The sequence below is a fragment of the Salmo trutta genome, chromosome 37 (genome assembly GCF_901001165.1).
Source record: "Salmo trutta chromosome 37, fSalTru1.1, whole genome shotgun sequence".
Classification (NCBI taxonomy): Eukaryota; Metazoa; Chordata; class Actinopteri; order Salmoniformes; family Salmonidae; genus Salmo; species Salmo trutta.
The window spans coordinates 3,401,400-3,424,975 of record NC_042993.1 but is presented as its reverse complement, the minus strand read 5'-3'; the positions used below and the strand labels follow the sequence as shown (position 1 = coordinate 3,424,975).

The 23,576-nt window shown below is 42.8% G+C and overlaps 1 protein-coding gene across 3 annotated transcripts; it reads left to right on the top strand.

Annotated features, from left to right (window-relative positions):
- Window positions 1-35: 35 nt before the first annotated feature.
- c4b (complement C4B (Chido/Rodgers blood group)) lies at window positions 36-22,686 on the top strand. 3 transcript variants are annotated; one of them, XM_029738327.1, is made up of 41 exons: window positions 36-173; window positions 1,696-1,885; window positions 1,989-2,154; window positions 2,470-2,540; window positions 2,719-2,810; window positions 2,984-3,066; window positions 3,259-3,346; window positions 4,736-4,862; window positions 5,065-5,206; window positions 5,331-5,443; window positions 5,540-5,701; window positions 5,869-6,039; window positions 7,352-7,543; window positions 7,778-7,921; window positions 11,490-11,619; window positions 11,993-12,064; window positions 12,193-12,405; window positions 12,609-12,720; window positions 12,809-12,879; window positions 12,980-13,119; window positions 13,224-13,439; window positions 13,552-13,612; window positions 13,714-13,803; window positions 13,884-14,090; window positions 14,243-14,318; window positions 14,462-14,654; window positions 15,105-15,212; window positions 15,402-15,564; window positions 15,658-15,869; window positions 17,574-17,732; window positions 17,829-17,891; window positions 17,965-18,055; window positions 18,160-18,337; window positions 19,372-19,462; window positions 20,698-20,772; window positions 20,864-20,963; window positions 21,407-21,496; window positions 21,720-21,815; window positions 21,925-22,008; window positions 22,154-22,286; window positions 22,405-22,686. In XM_029738327.1, exons 1-41 carry the CDS (start codon window positions 106-108, stop codon window positions 22,544-22,546), a joined length of 5,175 nt encoding a protein of 1,724 aa, XP_029594187.1. In that variant the 5' UTR covers window positions 36-105; the 3' UTR covers window positions 22,547-22,686. The 3 variants fall into 3 exon arrangements, with proteins under 3 accessions (XP_029594187.1, XP_029594189.1, XP_029594188.1); XM_029738328.1 differs by lacking the exon at window positions 36-173 and adding an exon at window positions 240-518; XM_029738329.1 differs by lacking the exons at window positions 19,372-19,462; window positions 20,698-20,772; window positions 20,864-20,963; ... (3 more) ...; window positions 22,154-22,286; window positions 22,405-22,686 and adding an exon at window positions 18,646-18,820 and having other exon boundaries at window positions 18,160-18,365.
- Window positions 22,687-23,576: the final 890 nt, after the last annotated feature.

Below are 23,576 nucleotides of genomic sequence, written 5' to 3'. Positions count from 1 at the left end.
GATTGAGAAAGAGAGAAAAGGGAGAGATCTATATAAACTGAGTGAATAAAACTGTGAAGATAGGGTCTGTGGACAGAGCAGGAGGAAAGACCGTGAACAGGAACTATGGGTCCTCCCGTCTGTCTTATGGTGCTCTTCATCTGGGCTGCTGAGTCTGTACATGGACAGGACAGGTAAATATTTCAACAATATCTTATGGTGCTCTTCATCTGGGCTGCTGAGTCTGTACATGGACAGGACAGGTAAATATTTCAACAATATCTTATGGTGCTCTTCATCTGGGCTGCTGAGTCTGTACATGGACAGGACAGGTAAATATTTCAACAATATCTTATGGTGCTCTTCATCTGGGCTGCTGAGTCTGTACATGGACAGGACAGGTAAATATTTCAACAATATCTTATGGTGCTCTTCATCTGGGCTGCTGAGTCTGTACATGGACAGGACAGGTAAATATTTCAACAATATCTTATGGTGCTCTTCATCTGGGCTGCTGAGTCTGTACATGGACAGGACAGGTAAATATTTCAACAATATCTTCATGAAACATTTCACCATGCAATATCAGTGCATTCCTGTGTCCTGTATGTGCATGTAGCTTTAACTCTAACTTACTTTTACTTATGTTTTAGCATGGCCACATGCACTGTAAAAAATTATTCAGGTGGTTAGTAAATTATTCTTGAAAATATAATTATTTTGATATAAACAAAACGTAGTTGTCATCTTTACTTGAATATAATTAGTACTTTACAGTACTTGTTCAATCAACCCCAAACCCTACCCCCCAAAAAATAATGAATTCAGCATAGATAAATGCAGCATCTAAACAACTGTTTGTGTGTAAAAACAACTACAAGGAAAATTGTGTTTAACTTACTCAATTATCATAATATTTCCTTTCAACTAAAGAATTTTAAGTTCTTCCAACAACTTGCCATGTGGCTCTATTTCTTTTACTTTACGATACTTTTACACAATGTTGGATGCACGTTTGAAGAATGAAAAAATCCCATTTCTACATTAGTATCAAACATTTTGTTATGCTATGAGGTGTAATGGACCATGATGAACGGATATCCAAACCGTAGGGCCAACTGACCTTCAATGATGTGACCACCCATTCTCACTATTAGTAAGATCATGCGCGCCACTCTTGACAGAGGCAAATACATAAATCTACAATGCTTGTTACTTTACCTACAGTTAGTGCTAGTGGAATAACCTCTGCTCTCAACAATTCCTGTTACAGTGGATAAAGATGCCAAGCCATGAAATACATAAAGCCATGTTTAACACTAACACTGTTTAACACGATCAATGAAAGTAACTAAATAGAAACACTAAAATGTAAGTATATTATACCTAAAAATACCTCATGTTGGAAATCCTCCAAAAGCTGATGGAAATAGTTGCCTACATGTTTTAAAGTGGAACTAGCACAATATGTTTTACAGTGAGAGACGTCTATATTCCAGTTGTATTCTAATCTAATGTTTCAACTCAGATTCATCTGAGTACTTCAACACCTCTAAATGACTTGCACATTTAGCATTTTGATATACTGGTGTTTGACAAACATAAAACATCTTTAGGTTTTTGTCTCTGACCTTAAAGTTATATTTTACATTCTAGACTGTTAAAAGTATTGGGTGGTAGATACAGTATTCTAAATGCTACCTTCTCTTGGCTCAGGTTCTTTATCTCAGCTCCCAATGTGTTCCATGTGGGGGTGAAGGAGCGTGTTTATGTCCAGCTGGGTAAAGCCCTCCTGAATAAACGTGTTACCCTCTTCCTGGAGCATGAGGCAACTACACATCGGATGTCTCAAAAGAGCAGCACTGTGTGTACTGAGGAGGGACAGATCCAAACTGTGGAACTAGAGGTATGACTTAGTGAGACCTGCCTAGATAAAATGAATGACCATACAGACTTCACCACAAACAACAAATAGGAGATATAATTTCAATGTTTTTCCCACCTTGCAGGTAGAAAGGGACAAGCTGCCCACCTTTGTGGATGTTCCCCATCTTTTGCTGGTGGCTGAGATGGAAGGGGTCGAAGGCAGAAAGATGGTGAGGGTCCTAGTCTCCCAACACAGAGGCTACATCTTCATTCAGACTGACCAGCCTATCTACAACCCTACACAGCAAGGTACTTCTACAGTCTACATGAAATAGAACCCGATTCTTAAAGGGATACTTGGGATTTTGGCAATGAGGCCCCTTTGTCTACTCCCCCCCAGAGTCAGATCAACTTGTGGATATCATTTTTATGTGTCTGTGTCCAGTATGAAGTTAGAGGTAGTTTCCCGAGCCAATGCTAACTAGCGTATCTGCTAAGACACCTATAGACACCTGACTCTGGAGAAGTGCATAAAGGGCCTCACTGCCCAAATCCCCAAGTACAGCTTTAATATTGGTCAAAGGTTTACAATTCAGATATTATATTAGGATTTTTTTTTACCAGTGAGATACAGGATATTTACCCTCAACCACTCAATGAGACCCCATAATGACGTTTTTCACATCTCTATTTTTGTGAGTACAAACTTTTAATTTCTGACCACATTCCGTTGTTACATTTCATTTCATGAAGTGTTGAAATGTTTATCATTGTGGTGGGGATCTTTGATGCCAAAAAGCTTTTTTTGATGTTTGAAAGAGTTGTGAAATAGTAACTGATTTGTATAGTAACTGATTTGTATCTCCTTGGTAGAATGCTGCGGGTAACCGGATAATGAAGACTCTTAAGAGAGCTGAGGATGGAATATTCACAGATATCCCTTTTAATATCCCTGATGTCTCAGAGTACAATCATATATTATGCGCTATAGAAATTCCACAATTATTCAGTGTCAGCATCTATTAATTGACTGATATTGTGCAACTATCCTTCTTTGATCAATTGATTACATGATTTACTTAAAAAATACATTATAATAAGACAACTTAATATCATACCAGGTGTGTTTTTATTTTAGAATGGGTGTGTGGAGGATCGTGGCTCATTACCAAGGAGATGAAAAGAATGCTGTTACTCGAGAATTTCAAGTCAAGAAATTTGGTTAATATTTTCTCTTTTTATCTCCTTTGCTCCTTTACTCTCTATTGACCATTAGAATATTTCAAGTTTAAAGCCAATCTTTCTTAAAATATTTTACTTAAATTGTATTCATGCTATTATTTATACATTTTCTTACACATGGAGAAAGGATAAGAAATGTTTTGTTGTTCTGAACATGTTTTTTTGTTTCAGTGGTGCCGAGCTTTGAGGTGACTGTCATACCTGAGCAAAGCTACTTTCTATTGAGCACTGAGCTATTCAACTTCACAATTTTAGCCAAGTAAGATTTAATCCTGATATCAACTGTTTCATGATCTCAGCCAAGTAAGATTTAATTCTGATATCAACTGTTTCCCCACTACAACATCTAGCTCCTTACAAAGTGCTGAAAATAAAATGTCAAATCAAATCAAATTTTATTTGTCACTTGCGCCGAATACAACATGTGTAGACCTTACAGTGAAATGCTTACTTACAAGCCCTTAACCAACAATGCAGTTTTAATAAATACCAACAAAAAAAGTAACAGATAAGTAAGAATAACAAATCATTAAAGAGCAGCAGTAAATAACAATAGCGGGGCTATATACAGAGGGTAAAGGTACAGAGTGAATGTGTGGGGGCACCGGTGTCAAGGTAATTGAGGTAATATGTACATGTAGGTAGAGTTATTAAAGTGACTATGCATAGATAATAACAGAGAGTAGGAGCAACGTTGAAGGAGGGGGGGGGTAGTCTAGGGTAGCCATTCAGGGTAGCCATTTGATTAAATGTTCAGGTGTCTTATGGCTTGGGGGTAGAAGCTATTTAGAAGCCTTTTGGTCCTAGACTTGGTGCACCGGTACCGCTTGCCGTGCGGTAGCAGAGAGAACAGTCTATGACTAGGGAGGCTGGAGTCTTTGACAATTTTTAGGGCCTTCCTCTGACACCGCCTGGTATAGAGGTCCTGGATGGCAAGGAGCTTGGCCCCGGTGATGTACTGGGCCGTACGCACTACCCTCTGTAGTGCCTTGCGGTCGGAGGCCGAGCAGTTGCCATACCATGCAGTGATGCAACCCGTCAGGATGCTCTCGATGGTGCAGCTGTAAAACATTTTTGAGGATCTGAGGACCCATGACAAATCTTTTCAGTCTCCTGAGGGGGAATAGGTTTTGTCATGGCCTCTTCACGACTGTCTTGGTGTGCTTGGACCATGTTAGTTTGTTGGTGATTTGGACGCCAAGGAACTTGAAACTCTCAACCTGCTCCACTACAGGCCCGTCGTTGAGAATGGGGACATGCTCGGTCCTCCTTTTCCTGTAGTCCACAATCATCTCCTTTGTCTTGATCATGTTGAGGGAAAGGTTGCTGTCCTTGCACCACACGGCCAGGTCTCTGACCTCCTCCCTATAGGCTGTCTTGTCATTGTCGGTGATCAGGCCTACCACTGTTGTGTCATCAGCAAACCTAATGATGGTGTTGGAGTCGTGCCTGGCCGTGCAGTCATGAGTGAACAGGGAGTACAGGAGGGGACTGGGCACGCAAATGTAACTTTAGTTCGGGTTATGTGGTTCTCATTGAGACATTCACCCAAGTACAAGTCTTCTAAATGTTTATCAAATCTATGAATATGTTATAGAACTCGGTAATTTTTAGCAGTTGGTCTGACTTCACTGTGTTTCCCCCTCAGGTACTCCTATGGTGAGAGTATAAAGGGAGCTTTCCACTGCCGGTTTGGAGTGAAGGAGGAAACACAGGGGCCGGATGGTGAAAAAGGGAAGATTGTCTTCATCAGAGGATTGGAGCTGACTGGATCGGTGAGCGGAGACATGTGGCATATTTCAATCAAAATATCTGTACTCTTCAATCAGAGAAGAAGACTCACAAAGACTAAAGCTCTGGGAGCTCTGAAGGACAACTGTAGTGAACCTATTTCTACATAAAGTTACAACATTTTGGTTTAAGCAAAGCTTGAGTTATGCTTTGACCTAAAACCTGTCACTTGCCTTTTTCTCTCAGATACAAGCTGGAGAGGGGTCGGCGGTTCTCCAGGAATCCAAGCTCTACGAGCAAATCAAATCCAACCTCAACATCACCCTCTCAGAAATGGTCCAGAGGAACGCACAGCTTTACATGGCAGTGTCTGTCACTGATATCATCAGTAAGGCATCAGTTGTTGTTCTTAGTTTGAACAAAAATAGACTTTTGAAATGTGGTACAGTCATACAGGAGGTACAAGACAACTAAACGATTTTGGTACTATACTGTCTTTATCCCTTCACCAGGTGGTGAGCTACAGGAAGCAGAGGTGTCTCTTCCTGTTGTTTCCCAGCGTTACACTGTAGACCTGTCCCGTACCCGCTCTCACTACATCCCCGGAGTTCCTCTCACTGTAGTAGTAAGCCTCAATTTGGATGACAGAGATACGTTAGATTGAACAATGTCTATCTGTGAAATGATAAACTGTATATTGTTTTGTCCGGTGATCTGTTAGGTGGTGGTCCGTCTCCCAAATGGTTCCCCAGCCGTTGGAGAGCCAGTGAGAATGCATCTGCCAGAACTCCAGGATGGAGACCAAACTGTAAAGACTAACCAGCAGGGTGCAGTGTGGCATGATTTTAACCTTCCCAATCTTGATCGTGACATTACTGTGGAGGTAAGAATAACAAAATAGTCCAAATAAAACTATAGCTTCTAGCAGTAGCTTCAAGCAATACAGCAATAGGCTGTGAACAAAACACTGAAGAAATCATGTGAAACTAAAGACTTTGGATTGGTTCTCTCTTCTTTTATCCCATGTTTTCCCCTCTCTGTTTCCATTAGGTGACCGTAGATGACCAGAAAATAACCAAAGACGTCAAATGTGCATCGTCTCCTGGCAACACCTATCTGAGCGTGAGCGTGAGCCAAAAGATTCTGACGCCGGGTCAATCCCTTTCCGTTGTATTCAAAGTCTTCAATGGGCCACCAGAGGATGGGTTTATTTACTACATGGTGAGAGATATATGCCCAATGTATAACCATATTAGAGACACATATTTCCCTCAGATTACACAGATCCACAAAAAATTCAAAAACAAACCCGATTTTGATAAACTCCCATATCTACTGGGTGAAATACCACAGTGTGCCATCATCCCATATCTACTGGGTGAAATACCACAGTGTGCCATCATCCCATATCTACTGGGTGAAATACCACAGTGTGCCATCATCCCATATCTACTGGGTGAAATACCACAGTGTGCCATCATCCCATATCTACTGGGTGAAATACCACAGTGTTCCATCGTCCCATATCTACTGGGTGAAATACCACAGTGTGCCATCATCCCATATCTACTGGGTGAAATACCACAGTGTTCCATCATCCCATATCTACTGGGTGAAATACCACAGTGTTCCATCATCCCATATCTACTGGGTGAAATACCACAGTGTGCCATCATCCCATATCTACTGGGTGAAATACCACAGTGTGCCATCATCCCATATCTACTGGGTGAAATACCACAGTGTTCCATCATCCCATATCTACTGGTTGAAATACCACAGTGTTCCATCATCCCATATCTACTGGGTGAAATACCACAGTGTGCCATCATCCCATATCTACTGGGTGAAATACCACAGTTTGTCATCATCCCATATCTACTGGGTGAAATACCACAGTGTGCCATCATCCCATATCTACTGGGTGAAATACCACAGTGTGCCATTATCCCATATCTACTGGGTGAAATACCACAGTGTGCCATCATCCCATATCTACTGGGTGAAATACCACAGTGTGTCATCATCCCATATCTACTGGGTGAAATACCACAGTGTGCCATCATCCCATATCTACTGGGTGAAATACCACAGTGTGCCATCATCCCATATCTACTGGGTGAAATACCACAGTGTGCCATCATCCCATATCTACTGGGTGAAATACCACAGTGTTCCATCATCCCATATCTACTGGGTGAAATACCACAGTGTGCCATATTTATGCTTATTTATTTTCCATTTTGTACTTTAACCATCTGTACATCGTTACAACACTATATATATTCATAATATGACATTTGTAATGTCTTCATTCTTTTGGAACTTCTGTGAGTGTAATGTTTACTGTTCATTTTTATTGTTTATTTCACTTTTGTATATTATCTACTTCACTTGCTTTGGCAATTTTAACATATGTTTCCCATGCCAATAAAGCCCCTTGAATTGAATTGATATCACAAGGAACAGGACATGGTGGAAAAGTTCTATAACTGAGAGGAAAAACAATCACTTTTCTGTTTTTAATCGTCAGGTTTTCAGCCGTGGAGTGCTAACAAATCAGGGTTCTGTCAAATCAGGGGACTTAACAAAGATTCAGCTTCCAATCACGCCTGATATGACCCCCTCCTTCCGTCTGATTGGCTACTACTATGATCAGAAAGGTGACATCATTACTGACTCTGTGTGGGTAGACGTCAATGATGTTTGTGAGGGGACAGTGGAGGTGAGTAAACAGTGACTGGAGTAGATAAGCATCAGCACTGACAGAGAGAGTTCTGGAGAATCACACAGCAATATGGCAAAAGCCTGTTAGAAACACAAAACAAAGAAAGAGAAATAAAGGGTTTAATCTGTGCTGACTCTTAATAAGTTACAATTCAGTTCAGAGTCATTTACTAATGATACGTAATTGGTGTTATCATCCTAATCTTTTCCTATGTATATTTATATGCTCTAGGTAAAGTCAAAATATGAATATCTACCAGGAAACACGGCAAAGCTGGAGATAGACTTAAATGGTCAGAAGGCCAAAGTTGCCTTGCTGGCTGTGGACAAGGCTATCTATGCTCTCAATGCCCACAACAAACTCACCCCCAAACAGGCAAGCTACTATTATTTTATTATTATTATTTTATTTTTTGGGGGGTGTAGATCAGCTTTAATATTGCAGAAAGATTGTAGCTTCCATCAATGTCATTGTCTGTATAATTTCTAATCCCCCAATATGTTTTTTTGTGAATATACAGTACCAGTCAAAAGTTTTAGAACACCTACTCATTCAAGGGTGTTCTTTATTTTTACTATTTTCAAATTATAGAATAAAGGTGAAGACATCAAAACTATGAAAAAACACATATGGAATCATGTAGTAACCAAAAAAGTGTTAAACAAATCAAAATATATTTTAGATTTTAGATTCTTCAAAGTAGCCACCCTTTTGCCTTGATGACAGCTTTGCACACTCTTAACATTCTCTCAACCAGCTTCATGAGGAATGCTTTTCCAACAGTCTTGAAGGAGTTCCCACATATGCTGGTGTCGTGTCTTTGGCATCATTAAAACGGAAGACATGTTTATCAAATAACTCTCTGTAATTATTATTACGCAATTAAACTGATTAATCGTGTAACTGTAATTAACTAGGAGGTCAGGGTACCAAGGAAAATATTCAGATTACAAAGTTATAATTTTCCTAATATAACTTTCAGATATCATAATATCTGATCTGTGAGTCTTCTGATTTAATGACGTATTCTTTACCTTGTCAGTCTCATTCCAAACCTCGTAAATTGTTGGTTATCTGCACGAACCCAGTCTTCACTATGAGACATCCATACATCAATTGTCTTAAAATCATTTATTTACTAATTTAAGTAATTCACAGAAATGCATAACAAACAGATATGGTTACAAGGAAATGATAGGAGAATGTGCCCTAGTGGGCTAAACCGGCATGGCGGCTTGTTACACAAAGAAAGGGGGTTGGGCTTGAATGAAAGAGCGGGAAGACTGGGGAACAGAGAAAGCAGGTATGCCATCGTAAATACATTATTGTATGCATTCTAAATTACCGCCCATTTGGAAAAGGAAAATGCAATAAATATTTACTCTGAGCTGCGCTTCGGTAGGTTGGTTGTAGATGCTGGCCGTGTTGGCCAACAGAGATCTTCCTGTCCTCGGAAGAATGTCAGTGGTGGTAAATTGTATACGTTGTAGTATCTTCGTTGTGTGTTAGGCAGGATACGTCGTCCGTCCTTTCCTAGCCCACGTCTACAGCGGCCGCTGCTAACTCAACGGCTAGGAAGTATCACTTCTGTAGTGAATAAGAGTTCATACCATTCGCAACTGTAACGGCGTTGGTAGTCGTGTTTGTAGGAATGAGGCGCAGGAAGCAATGAGCACAGGGAGTGGTGTTTTTAATAACACTTTGAAGGAAGAAAACAAAGTTCCCAAACACAGGGGAATAAATACAAGGTGCGACAATGCCAAGCCGACACGAACAAGACAGTCGATAACAACAATTAATCCCGCACAACAAGGAGCGGGCCAGCTAAACTAAATAGCCCCTCTAATGGCTAATTGACCACAGGTGTCTAAAATAAAAAAAGGGAAAAGCAAAAGGGAATCGGTGGCAGCTAATAGGCCGGTGACGACGACCGCCGAGCGCCACCCGAGCAGGAGGGGGCGCCACCGTCGGTGGGAATCGTGACAGCAACCAAAGCTCACGCTGAGGTTGGCTTAGTTCTGTACTTGACATGTGAGTCCTTTTAACGCAGAGGCTGCAGACCTCACGTACCCGGAGCCGGCTGGTTACATTTTGTCACTGACTTATATAGTGGCGAGGGCAGGAGGGGGTGTTTCATTGTTTATAACTCCTGTTTCTTCACAGGGGCGGGCCACTGATTGGTCAGGGCTCTTTCCTTATGAAAACCCAATTTTCTCATTTGGAAGCTAAAATTACATTTAATCTCCTAACAAACAGTTTCAATATCAAACATTTAAATTGCACAACAATTCCATGTGAATCTGATAGAATGTGTAGACTTTCCCAGGTACAGTTTATGTCGTCCTGTCATCAGTCATAATGTCTCAGATGACAACCGAACTGACATCCATACTCATTAAGTACCTGGTATATTTCCAACTGGTTCTATTACCGAAATATGGTTCCTTTCCCCCCACTTGTTTGATGTTCCCAGACTCTCTATATTTAACAAAGGCTATTCAAAAGTCCTTCAGTAGGGTCAGAGAGAGTGGGGAAGGGAGAAAGGTATTTATGGGGGGTCATAAACCTTACCCACAGGCCAACGTCATGACACTGGGTACTTGTTGGCTGCTTTTCCTTCACTCTGCCGTCCAACTCATCCCAAACCACCTCAACTGGGTTGAGGTCGAGTGATTGTGGAGGCCAGGTCACCTGATGCTCTCCATCACAAATAGCCCTTACACAGCCTGGAGGTGTGTTGGGTCATTGTCCTGTTGAAAAACAAATGATAGTCCCACTAAGCGCAAACCAGATGGGATGGTGTATCTTTGAAGAATGCTGTGGTAGCCATGCTGGTTAAGTATGCATTGAATTCTAAATAAATCACCAACAGTGTCACCAGCAAAGCACCCCCACCCCATCACACCTCCTCCATGCTTCACGGTGGGAACCACACTTGCGGAGATCATCCTACTCTGCGTCTCACAAAAACACGGCGTTTGGAACCAAAAATCTCAAATATGGACTCATCAAACCAAAGGACAGATTTACATCCGGTCTAATGTCCATTGCTCGTGTTTCTTGCCCCAAACAAGTCTCTTCTTCTTATTGGTGTCCTTTATTAGTGGTTTCTTTGCAGCAATTTGACCATGAAGGCCTGATTCACGCAGTCCCCTATGAACAGTTGATGTTGAGATGTGTCTCTTACTTGAACTTTGTGAAGCATTTATTTGGGCTGCAATCTGAGGTGCAATTAACTCTACTGAACTTATCCTCTGCAGCAGAGGTAACTCTGGGTCTTCCTTTCCTGTAGTGGTCCTCATGAGAGCCAGTTTCATCATAGCACTTGATGGGTTTTGCGACTGCACTTGAAGAAGCTTTCAAAGTTATTGAAATTTTCCGCATTGACTGACCTTCATGTCTTAAAGTAATGATGGACTGTCATTTCTTTTGGTTTATTTGAGCTGTTATTGCCATAATATGGACTTGGTCTTTTACCAAATAGGACTATCTTCTGTATACCACCCCTACCTTGTCACATCACAATTAATTGTCTCAAACGCATTAAGAAGGAAAGAAATTCCAGAAATTAACTTTTAACAAGGCACACTTGTTAATTGAAATACATTCCAGGTGACTACCTCATGAATCTGGTTGAGAGAATGCCAAGAGTGTGCAAAGCTGTCATCAAGTCAAAGGGTGGCTACTTTGAAGAATCTAAAATATGAAATATAGAAAAGGAAAAACCTTGAATGAGTAGGTGTGTACAAACTTTTGACTGGTTCTGTATATTCACATATACAAGATACTATTTACTAAAGAATAATAATACATACTGTCTCCTCCACATTATTTCCTCTAAAACTCACTCCTTATAATGTACAGGTATAAATATATTCTATGCAATAAAGACCAAATGGTTGTTTTTGACTAATAGCGTGAATATTTTGTGTGCTGTTCACAGGTATTCTCATCGATGCAGTCCTATGACCTTGGTTGCTCATACGGTGGCGGCTCAGATACAGCCTCTGTGTTGAACGACGCTGGCTTGTCATTCATATCCAACTCTCATGTGCTATCTAAGATGAGGAAGGGTATGACGAATGTAGTGTGATTAAACAAAACAGCTGTCTAGTGTCTACACTACTTCTTCTTTGGTCTGTAGTCTCTGAATGATGTTCTCTGGTATAAGGTTAAAACCCCTTTAGAAGGTAGACAACTTAACATTTCACAGACATGGATCCACTAAACTAGACATGACATTGGCTGGGACTTAATGCCCAACCTTCAACATAAAGAAAAAAAAACGAATAAAAGAAAAAAAACACCAACTCAGACGTACATTTCAACAAAGTATTAATGACATCATAATTGCTCGAAACCTACATGTTCCCACAATATGTTGATATTAAATGTTGATGTTTTGATTTGATCGTCTTCACCCTAATGTACGTGTGTTTGTCTTAGGGTTTAACTGTGAGTCAGGCTTCAGACGACAGAGGCGTTCCCTGAACGTCCAACAGAAGATGATGTCCATAAGTATTACAACGTTACTATACTCTAACTGTCACTAACTGCTGGCTGAAGTGGTGGGAGAGAGTGTTTGTCAGTCCTGGCAGGTACGAACTAAAACCTTTTGTCACTACCTCACCATCTCCAACTCCCAGAATCGAGTTACTCAGACGCCAAGCTGCAGGAGTGTTGTTCTCATGGCTTCTCCCTGATCCCCATGCTGAGGACGTGTCAGCAGCGAGCCAAGAGAGTGGCACGAGCCATTAAGGACCATGACTGTGTCAAGGCCTTCCTGGACTGCTGCATAGAGGGAGAGAAGTTGAGGGAGAAGAAGAAACAAAATGACGCCCAGAGAGGACATGGCAGGAGTGAGGATGACTTGATTGTTGGGGATATTACCATTCTAACATGTATAACATTGTAACAAAATGATAACAACCACTATTCTTTAGACAGACATGGGAATTTTGAAACAAAATATCTGACTTGTTATAACTTAGGATTCGATGAGAATACGATCTTAAAAGGTTATATTATTGTGACACCATTAGTCTGCACTCTCTCCTCTCAGCTGCGAGTGCCACAGACATCGAAGACTTCTTTGACACAACCAATCAGCAAATACGCAGAAGTTTCCCCCCAAGCTTTGCATTCGCAGTGGTCGATATCAACGGCAAAGGAAGGTGAGAAATCGACATTTAGACACACAGTATATCGGCGCCATGTGTCTGAAACACTATTGTAATTTGACTCTCTCTCTGTCTCCCTTAGTCATACTGTGGCTCTGCCTGATTCCATCACCACCTGGGAGATACAGGCTGTCAGCTTGTCTGCTTCTCATGGTAACATCCTCCTCTATTGGTTCATACTCCTGTACCTAGATAGTAAGGAACATGTGGTGACATTCTGGAGAGTAATGGACTGTGTGTGTCCTTCCTGCAGGCATCTGTGTGGCAGAACCACATGAGTTCCGTGTGTTTAAGAAGGTTTTTGTCTCTCTGAGGCTGCCGTACTCAGTCAAAAGATTTGAGCAAATGTCTATTGTTCCTGTTGTCTACAACTATTGGGACCAGGCTGCACAGGTAGAGTTAAATCACTTTCTATAGTACTACAGTTTTACACTTCAGAAGCATATACAGAAAGATGAAATGCCATACAGCTGATGGACCACCTTTCTCCTTCTCAGATTGCACTCCACATGGAGAGAAATGACAAGCTCTGTTCACCAGGCTCCAGTTCCATCAAAACCTATGTCAACATCACCGTGGAGGCCCACTCCTCCAAAGCCGTCACTTTCTCTGCAGTACCCATGGAAACCGGCCCCATACCCATCAAAATACGCCTTTATGACATAGAGAATGAGGACGGCAGTGATGCTGTTGAAAAGATTCTGAATGTTAGAGTAAGTATACAAAAAATATCAGGAAAAATTACTACTACAAAAAAAATGATGTGAAGATCCATTACTGTAAAGCTACTGCATATATGTAATATAATAGTTTCTCATATTTTAGACGGAGGGAATAGAGAAGAGAGTGGAGGAGACTCATTTTATTGACCTGAGTGGCGATATTGGTGAGATTGCTAACAGAATATCTATGATGACAGCATTTTATTCACGTAATAGTTTATGGCATAAAAAGCACCAACCAGGTTCTCTCATTCTCTGTTGTCAGGGAAGAGTGGCCAATCTTTCATGATTGATGGAAAGTTACCAGACAACACAGTCCCTGGCTCCAGCTCCAATATCTTTGTCAAGATGGAAGGTCTGACTCATTTTACCCTCCAATAATTTCTCTTCACAACAGTATTGTCAGTTTAATATCCATTCTCATCCATTCCCCAGGGGAGCTGTTTGGCCAGTCCACTTCCAGGACCCTGCTCTCTCCCGAAGGGGTTACAAGCTTGCTCAATGCCCCTGATGGATGTGCAGAGCAGACTATGAAACGTATGGCCCCCACAGCCCTGGCCCTCCGCTATCTGGACCTTAGCCAGCGCTGGTATGAGCTGACCCCTGGCACCAGAGATACGGCCCTCCAGTTCACAGAGCAAGGTGTGGGAGAACTATAATGAAGATGCTTTATTTTCATTTATAGTAAGAAACAAAATACAATCTCTCTTTCTCTTTCTCTCTCTCTCTCTTTCTCTCTCTCTCTCTCTCTCTCTCTCTCTCTCTCTCTCTCTCTCTCTCTCTCTCTCGGTCAGGCTATATGAGAATTCTGACGTTTAAAAAGGATGATGGATCGTATGGAGCTTGGACACATCATCCAACCAGTTACTGGTCAGTACATCTCTCTTTACGTTGCTTGTTTTTGTGTTACTGTAGTTTTCTGTCTGTCTGGAATAAAAGCCTGTAAACACTGCAACTCTCCAGGACTGGAGCTGGTCGATCCTATCACAGTGTTTGTTAACCTTCCTCTCTAGGCTGACGGGCCTTGTTGTGAAAGTGATGTCTCTGGTGGCAGAACGTGAGAATGCAGGCGGTGGAGAGAAGGGTAGATGGGCACAGGGTGTGTCTGAGCAGCATATCATTGATTCAGTCAGATACCTCCTGGTTAAACAGAAGGAGGATGGATCATTCTCGGACCCTAACCCAGTAATACACAGGGAAATGCAGGTAAAGGATTATTCAAAACACTAGTTTTAACATGAAGATCACTTTATTGGTCAGTTTCACACAAGGTCCAACCGGAATTTGACTTCCGCTTTTAGCCCAACTCCTCCGAAAGACACACATAACATAGACAGGTTTTGGAGAGGTGTGGGAAGCTTCCACACTGGGTGCCTGGGGAGCTGTTGTTGTGTGGGGGTTAAGTGCCTTGCTTAAAAGCACAACAGCAGGCAAAGGCATCTAGGATTTCATTCCAGCAACCCTCCGGTTGCCAACTCAGTCAGACGCAGGACTCGAACTGGCAACCCTCCTGTATTTCAACAGAGTATTTTCTCTTTCTCTGTTTAGTTAAGTTGTCTCTTTCTCTCTAGGGAGGCATTGAACTGGCAACCCTCCTGTATTTCAACAGAGTATTTTCTCTTTCTCTGTTTAGTTAAGTTGTCTCTTTCTCTCTAGGGAGGCATTGGAGGGATAGAGGGAGATGTCTCCATGACTGCCTTCATAACTGTGGCTCTAAATCGCTCCCTCCCTTTCCTGACAGACAACAAGGAGCGTAGCGATACGGTAAGATACCTGGACAGATTTCCTTATTAACTCACAAGTGTTTAGTATAGTGTACTTTTTTATTGTGTTACCAATTAACCGACTTCAACCTAATCATCCATCTAAATCAGCTGTCTCTATCCTGGAGAAGAAGAAAAACAGCTAACCAGAACGGCTAGCTGCTCTGTGTTTGTGTTTGTGTTTGTGTAGAAAGCCATTATCTCCAAAGCCACCGACTACCTGCTCTCACGTGTTGAGGGGCTACAGAGGCCCTACGCTGTCGCCATAACAGCCTACTGTCTGTCAGTCTGTCTGTCTGACCGGACACAGGCTGAGCCTGCCTGGGAAAAACTCAAAGGACTGGCAACTGAAGGTATCGTCCTATTACACTCCTGTTATAGGTCAGAATGGTGTGGGCTGATGGGAATTGCTGCTGACATTGATATTCTTTGACTCCTCTTGACAGGGAAAGACCATTGCCATGGGTGGTATGCTAACGCTGGCATGGTGAATGAGGAAAAGAAACGTCGTGTACCGACAACAGAGGCCATAACAGTAGAGACTACAGCCTACGCCCTGTTAACTGCAGTGGCTCATAAGGACACAGAGTGGGCAGACTCTGCAGCCTGCTGGCTGACTTCACAGGAGAACTATGGAGGAGGATTCAAGTCCACACAGGTGAGATATACTGTACTGATGGAGGAGACTTCAAGTCCTCACAGGTGAGATATACTGTACTGATGGAGCAGACTTCAAGTCCTCACAGGTGAGATATACTGTACTGATGGAGGAGACTTCAAGTCCTCACAGGTGAGATATACTGTACTGATGGAGGAGACTTCAAGTCCACACAGGTGAGATATACTGTACTGATGGAGGAGACTTCAAGTCCTCACAGGTGAGACATACTGTACTGATGGAGGAGACTTCAAGTCCTCACAGGTGAGATATACTGTACTGATGGAGGAGACTTCAAGTCCACACAGGTGAGATATACTGTACTGATGGAGGAGACTTCAAGTCCTCACAGGTGAGATGTACTGTACTGATGGAGGAGACTTCAAGTCCTCACAGGTGAGATATACTGTACTGATGGAGGAGACTTCAAGTCCTCACAGGTGAGATATACTGTACTGATGGAGGAGACTTCAAGTCCTCACAGGTGAGATATACTGTACTGATGGAGCAGACTTCAAGTCCTCACAGGTGAGATATACTGTACTGATGGAGGAGACTTCAAGTCCTCACAGATGAGATATACTGTACTGATGGAGCAGACTTCAAGTCCTCACAGGTGAGATATACTGTACTGATGGAGCAGACTTCAAGTCCTCACAGGTGAGATATACTGTACTGATGGAGGAGACTTCAAGTCCTCACAGGTGAGATATACTGTACTGATGGAGGAGACTTCAAGTCCTCACAGGTGAGATATACTGTACTGATGGAGCAGACTTCAAGTCCTCACAGGTGAGATATACTGTACTGATGGAGCAGACTTCAAGTCCTCACAGGTGAGATATACTGTACTGATGGAGGAGACTTCAAGTCCTCACAGGTGAGATATACTGTACTGATGGAGCAGACTTCAAGTCCTCACAGGTGAGATATACTGTACTGATGGAGCAGACTTCAAGTCCTCACAGGTGAGATATACTGTACTGATGGAGGAGACTTCAAGTCCTCACAGGTGAGATATACTGTACTGATGGAGCAGACTTCAAGTCCTCACAGGTGAGATATACTGTACTGATGGAGCAGACTTCAAGTCCTCACAGGTGAGATATACTGTACTGATGGAGCAGACTTCAAGTCCACACAGGTGAGATATACTGTACTGATGGAGCAGACTTAAAGTCCTCACAGGTGAGATATACTGTACTGATGGAGGAGACTTCAAGTCCTCACAGGTGAGATATACTGTACTGATGGAGCAGACTTCAAGTCCTCACAGGTGAGATATACTGTACTGATGGAGGAGACTTCAAGTCCACACAGGTGAGATATACTGTACTGATGGAGGAGACTTCAAGTCCTCACAGGTGAGATATACTGTACTGATGGAGGAGACTTCAAGTCCTCACAGGTGAGATATACTGTACTGATGGAGAGCCAAACAATGCCTAAACATGATGTGGCTGCTTCATTGCCTCCTAGTGGATGTAGTTTCCTTGTTCCTAGTTAGCATGTTTTGCTAGTTTTCCGCCTTCATATTCAGTCCAGCAATACTGATATCCTACTGATACAGTGACCCAGGGGTGATAGTCCCAATCATTGAGAGTCGATGGACATTTTACATTCTACACCATTTAGTAGAAATAACATGTTAAATGTCTACCTTCAATTTGTATCCAATCTATGCATTCATCTTAATGTCTTTAGGATACTATAGTGGCTTTGGAGGCTCTCTCTGAGTATGCACTGAACAGGCCCCAACCTCCCATCACAAAAGTGGAAGTACAGTTCACTGCTCCAAGGAAGAACGACATTCAGAAGCTGTCATTGGACAACAAGGGGGAGAAAGTAGAAACAGAGCTGAAGGTACACACACACACACACACACACACACACACACACACACACACACACACACACACACACACACGTAACTCTTTATCTCTGTCTCTACTTCACCAGAAACTGATTGGTAATCCTATCATTAACGTAGCGCTAACGGGACAGGGAAAAGCCAAGATGAAGGTGAGCGTCTTTATCATCCAAAAATATTTATTGATGTTCATTCAAACTGGTAATATATTGATCTGTCTGGCAGGTTACGAAGGCTTACCATCTACTGGACACCTCAGATGACTGTAACCTTCTGTCAATCACAGTCAAAGTAGAGGGGAAAGTAGAGTACACTGGTGAGCGTACAACACTACTCTGATTCAGTGCTCCTTTTACTACAGGTTAGGATGTGTGTGACTGAGTTCCACTAGTACACTATGATAACACTTTGTTTCATCAGCCCAGATTGTTGAAGACTACAACGACTATGAGGGTGACTATGGAGACGGAGAGAAAAGGGAGGAAGAGGATGTCCCCCGATCAGCGATTGAGTGGTTCGATGCTCGCAGCAGACACAGAAGAGATACTCAGCAAAGCCGCAATTCTGAAAACGATGTTGAATACGAAGTCTGTGTGAGGTCAGTTAAACAGAGAGGTCTGTGTGAGGTCAGTTAAACAGAGAGGTCTGTGTGAGGTCAGTTAAACAGAGAGGTCTGTGTGAGGTCAGTTAAACAGAGAGGTCTGTGTGAGGTCAGTTAAACAGAGAGGTCTGTGTGAGGTCAGTTAAACAGAGAGGTCTGTGTGAGGTCAGTTAAACAGAGAGGTCTGTGTGAGGTCAGTTAAACAGAGAGGTCTGTGTGAGGTCAGTTAAACAGAGAGGTCTGTGTGAGGTCAGTTAAACAGAGAGGTCTGTGTGAAATCAGTTAAACAGAGAGCTCTGTGTGAGGTCAGTTAAACAGAGAGGTCTGTGTGAGGTCAGTTAAACAGAGAGGTCTGTGTGAGGTCAGTTAAACAAAGAGGTCTGTGTGAGGTCAGTTAAACAGAGAGGTCTGTGTGAGGTCAGTTAAACAGAGAGGTCTGTGTGAGGTCAGTTAAACAGAGAGGTCTGTGTGAGATCAGTTAAACAGAGAGGTCTGTGTGAGGTCAGTTAAACAGAGAGGTCTGTGTGAGATCAGTTAAACAGAGAAGTCTGTGTGAGGTCAGTTCAACAGAGAGGTCTGTGTGAGGTCAGTTAAACAGAGAGGTCTGTGTGAGATCAGTTAAACAGAGAGATCTGTGTGAGGTCAGTTAAACAGAGAGGTCTGTGTGAGGTCAGTTAAACAGAGAGGTCTGTGTGAGGTCAGTTAAACAGAGAGGTCTGTGTGAGGTCAGTTAAACAGAGAGGTCTGTGTGAGGTCAGTTAAACAGAGAGGTCTGTGTGAGGTCAGTTAAACAGAGAGGTCTTTGTGAAGTCAGTTAAACAGAGAGGTCTGTGTGAGGTCAGTTAAACAGAGAGGTCTGTGTGAGGTCAGTTAAACAGAGAGGTCTGTGTGAGGTCAGTTAAACAGAGAGGGAATTCATTCTGTCATGAATATACAAATAACAGCAGATTTGTGACTGGGATGAATATTTTGTGACGACCTAGGCGATAGGGCAGTGGTTTTTCAGTAAGCTAACTAACTTGTTTTCTTAGTCATAGTCTGACCAGGAACCTCACAGGAATGTCCATAGCCGACATCACACTGCTCAGTGGCTTTGAGGCACAGACTGACGACCTGGACAAGGTGAGTCTTCATCATCATCATATAGAGTCTATATAAACACGTAACCAACCCCTCCCTTTACTTTTCTTTAGTAATCAATGTTTTGTCAGTCTCTCCCCTCCTCTCTCTCCCCTGATCTTCCTCTCTCCCCTCCTCTCTCTCCCCTGATCTTCCTCTCTCCCTCCTCTCTCTCCCCTGATCTTCCTCTCCCCTCCTCTCTCTCCCCTGATCTTCCTCTCTCCCCTCCTCTCTCTCCCCTGATCTTCCTCTCTCCCCTCCTCTCTCTCCCCTGATCTTCCTCTCTCCCCTCCTCTCTCTCCCCTGATCTTCCTCTCTCCCCTCCTCTCTCTCCCCTGATCTTCCTCTCTCCCCTCCTCTCTCTCCCCTGATCTTCCTCTCTCCCCTCCTCTCTCTCCCCTGATCTTCCTCTCTCCCCTCCTCTCTCTCCCCTGATCTTCCTCTCTCCCCTCCTCTCTCTCCCCTGATCTTCCTCTCTCCCCTCCTCTCTCTCCCCTGATCTTCCTCTCTCCCCTCCTCTCTCTCCCCTGATCTTCCTCTCTCCCCTCCTCTCTCTCCCCTGATCTTCCTCTCTCCCCTCCTCTCTCTCCCCTGATCTTCCTCTCTCCCCTCCTCTCTCTCCCCTGATCTTCCTCTCTCCCCTCCTCTCTCTCCCCTGATCTTCCTCTCTCCCCTCCTCTCTCTCCCCTGATCTTCCTCTCTCCCCTCCTCTCTCTCCCCTGATCTTCCTCTCTTCCCTCCTCTCTCTCCCCTGATCTTCCTCTCTCCCTTCCCCTCTTTTCATCCCTCCATCATTCCTTCCTCTCTCCCTTCCCTCTTTTCATCCCTCCATCATTCCTTCCTCTCTCCCTTCCCTCTTTTCATCCCTCCATCATTCCTTCCTCTCTCCTTTCCCCCTTTTCATCCCTCCATCATTCCTTCCTCTCTCCCTTCCCCCTTTTCATCCCTCCATCATTCCTTCCTCTCTCCTTTCCCCCTTTTCATCCCTCGATCATTCCTTCCTCTCTCCCTTCCCTCTTTTCATCCCTCCATCATTCCTTCCTCTCTCCCTTCCCCCTTTTCATCCCTCCATCATTCCTTCCTCTCTCCCTTCCCTCTTTTCATCCCTCCATCATTCCTTCCTCTCTCCTTTCCCCCTTTTCATCCCTCCATCATTCCTTCCTCTCTCCCTTCCCCCTTTTCATCTCTCCATCATTTCTTCCTCTCTTCCTCTTTCTCTAACTGTTGTCTCTCCACAGCTAAAGAACCGTGATGAACAATACATCTCTCACTACGAGGTCTCACATGGCAAAGTGCTGTTGTACTTCAATGAGGTGAGACTCACACAGACACGAATACACAAGCAACTCGGTGGAACAGTGTGAAATCGAAAAGCCCAAAGGTATTTTTTCTGTCTCTGTCCAGATTGAGGAAAGGGAGTGTGTAACGTTTAGGGCTGTGCAGACAGTAGCTATAGGTTTACTGCAGCCTGCTCCGGCCACATTCTATGACTACTATGAACCAGGTATGCAAGGCTTTCTTTTCAGATTTATTCTGTACTTTTTTTTTTACCTTGATTGATTTTTTGTATTTGTCAAATAGTCTTCTGAATATTTTAGCCATCACTAAAAAATAATGCAGAATTTGACTATCTCTCTCCATCTGTCACTGTCTCTCTCTCTTCCTCCCTGTCTTCCTCCCTGTCTTCCTCCCTGTCTGTCTGTCTGTCTGTCTGTCTGTCTGTCTGTCTGTCTGTCTGTCTGTCTGTCTGTCTGTCTGTCTGTCTGTCTGTCTGTCTGTCTGTCTGTCTGTCTGTCTTTGCTAACATACACACACCTCTCTCACTCTCTCTCTCACTCCCTCCCCCTCTCTCTCTCTCTCTCTCTCTCTCTCTCTCCCTCTCTCTCTCTATCCTCCCTCCCTCCCTCTCTCTTTCTCTCTCTCACACACACACATACACAATCACAGACAGAAAGTGTACTACTTTCTATGCTGCACCAAAAAGAAGCAAGATGGTTTCAACATTGTGTTCAGGGGATGTGTGCCAGTGTTCAGAGAGTAAGTTGTTATTACTATCGCCAACATTCTCTCAGTTACCCTATTGAAGTGTTCTCTCACTGTTAAGGCACCAGACCTGGGTTCTAATAGAATGGAGAATTTGATTGAGCCTGCCTGTAGGGCCTTAAAGGCGGGATTTTACCATTTTGAGACTATTCCATTGGTTCTGGTTTCATTGGTTAGGGTCTGTATGACACTGAAGAAAGTCCCATTGGTTCTTTAGGGCCCTGCCACAAAGAGAAGGACACTTTTGGACCACTGAAGCTAGAGAAGAAAGATCGTTTTGAACATGCTTGCTATTCCCCCACTGTGGATTACGGTCAGTAGACAATTTAGCTATGAGTGTGACACAGGTCAATCATTTAACAGTTACAGTATGGGACAAATAAGGTGAAGCTAGTAATTTGTTTTAAATCTGGTTGTTTTAGGTTTCATTGTCCAAGTCATCAGTATGTCTGTGAAGAGTAACTTTGAACTCTACACAACTAATGTGACTCAGATACTCCGAGCCAGTAAGTGATAATACCATTATTCTAATCCTGACATGAGATCTCTGTCTGTAACTAGAATGTTCATGAAGACGTAACCATAGATAGTACATTTACTTCTTTCTACGGTCATGGTAACTATGGAAACTCTGTGCCCTCTTTCTGCCAGCCGGAGATGTGAAGCTGGAGGAGAGCAAAGTGCGAGTGTTCGCCAAGAGGCTCCAGTGTAAAGGACAGCTAGAGACAGGGAAGAAATACCTCATCATGGGCAAAGATGGCTCCACCACCGACTCTAATGGCCAGTAAGTTCTGGCTATGATGTCATAAGACAACTGAAGATGTTTTTACCACTAAGGTCTTACTCTGTGAGAATTGGACTTCCCTGGTAAATGTCTCACCATTTCTCTGTTTGACTTTTAGGATGCAATACCTTTTGGAATCAAATACCTGGATTGAACAAGTGCCTAATGAGAATAAGTGCAAAGGATCAAAGAACAGGCCTACATGCAAAAAATTCCAAGACTTTGTATCTGAGTACATGTTGATTGGCTGCACCCAGTGATTGGTTCACTGACACGTTAACATGCATACTCAACACATCATCTGGAAAATGAAATGTTTTTATTGATTCATGTAATTCAGTGTTTGTAACATCCACTTTCAATACTTCTCAAGATCAATAAAATGGCATTTTAACCACAACATGTAATTCAGTCTTTGACTAACTTTACCAACAATATGAATGACATGAGAAACATAAAACATCCATAATGTTTACAGCTTTATTTAATAATTGTGTTTAAGCACATGGCAATAAATACAAGGAACATACGATACGACACTGACGATACAAAACATTAAGAACACCTGCTCTTTTATTTCTGTTTATTTTATTTCACCTTTACTTAGTAGGACAGGTAGGACAGTTGAGAACAAGTTCTCATTTACAACTGCGACCTGGCCAAGATAAAGCAAAGCAGTGCGACACAAACAACAACACAGAGTTACACATAGGATAAACAAATGTACAGTCAATAACACAATAGAAAAATCTCTATACAGTGTGTGCAAATGAAGTAAGGAGGTAAGGCAATAAATAGGCCAATAGGGGCGAAGTAATTACAATTTAGCAATTTACACTGGAGTGATATATGTGCAGATGAGGATGTGCAAGTAGAAATACTGGTGTGCAAAAGAGCAGAAAAACAAAAAACATATGGGGATGAGGTAGGTAGTTGGTTGGATGGGCTATTTACAGATGGGCTGTGTACGGCTGCAGTGATCGGTAAGCTACTCTGACAGCTGGTGCTTAAAGCTAGTGAGGGAGATATAAGTCTCCAACCAGTGATTTTTGCAGTTCGTTCCCATCATTGGCAGCAGAGAACTGGAACGAAAGGCTGCCAAAGGATATGTTGGCTTTGGGGATGACCAGTGAAATATACCTGCTGGAGCGCGTGTCACGGGTGGGTGTTGCTATGGTGACCAGTGAGCTGAGATAAGGTGGAGCTTTACCTGCAAAGACTTATAGATGACCTGGAGCCAGTGGATTTGGCGACGAATACGTAGCGAGGACCAGCCAATGAGAGCATACA

Bases quoted from the DNA above. Each gene is read 5' to 3' on its own strand.
- c4b (XM_029738327.1), top strand. From the start codon at position 106: ATGGGTCCTCCCGTCTGTCTTATGGTGCTCTTCATCTGGGCTGCTGAG. The intron at 15,213-15,401 runs GTAAGATACCTG...GTGTTTGTGTAG, and splicing joins ACAAGGAGCGTAGCGATACG to AAAGCCATTATCTCCAAAGC. The intron at 20,964-21,406 runs GTATGCAAGGCT...ACACAATCACAG, and splicing joins CTATGACTACTATGAACCAG to ACAGAAAGTGTACTACTTTC.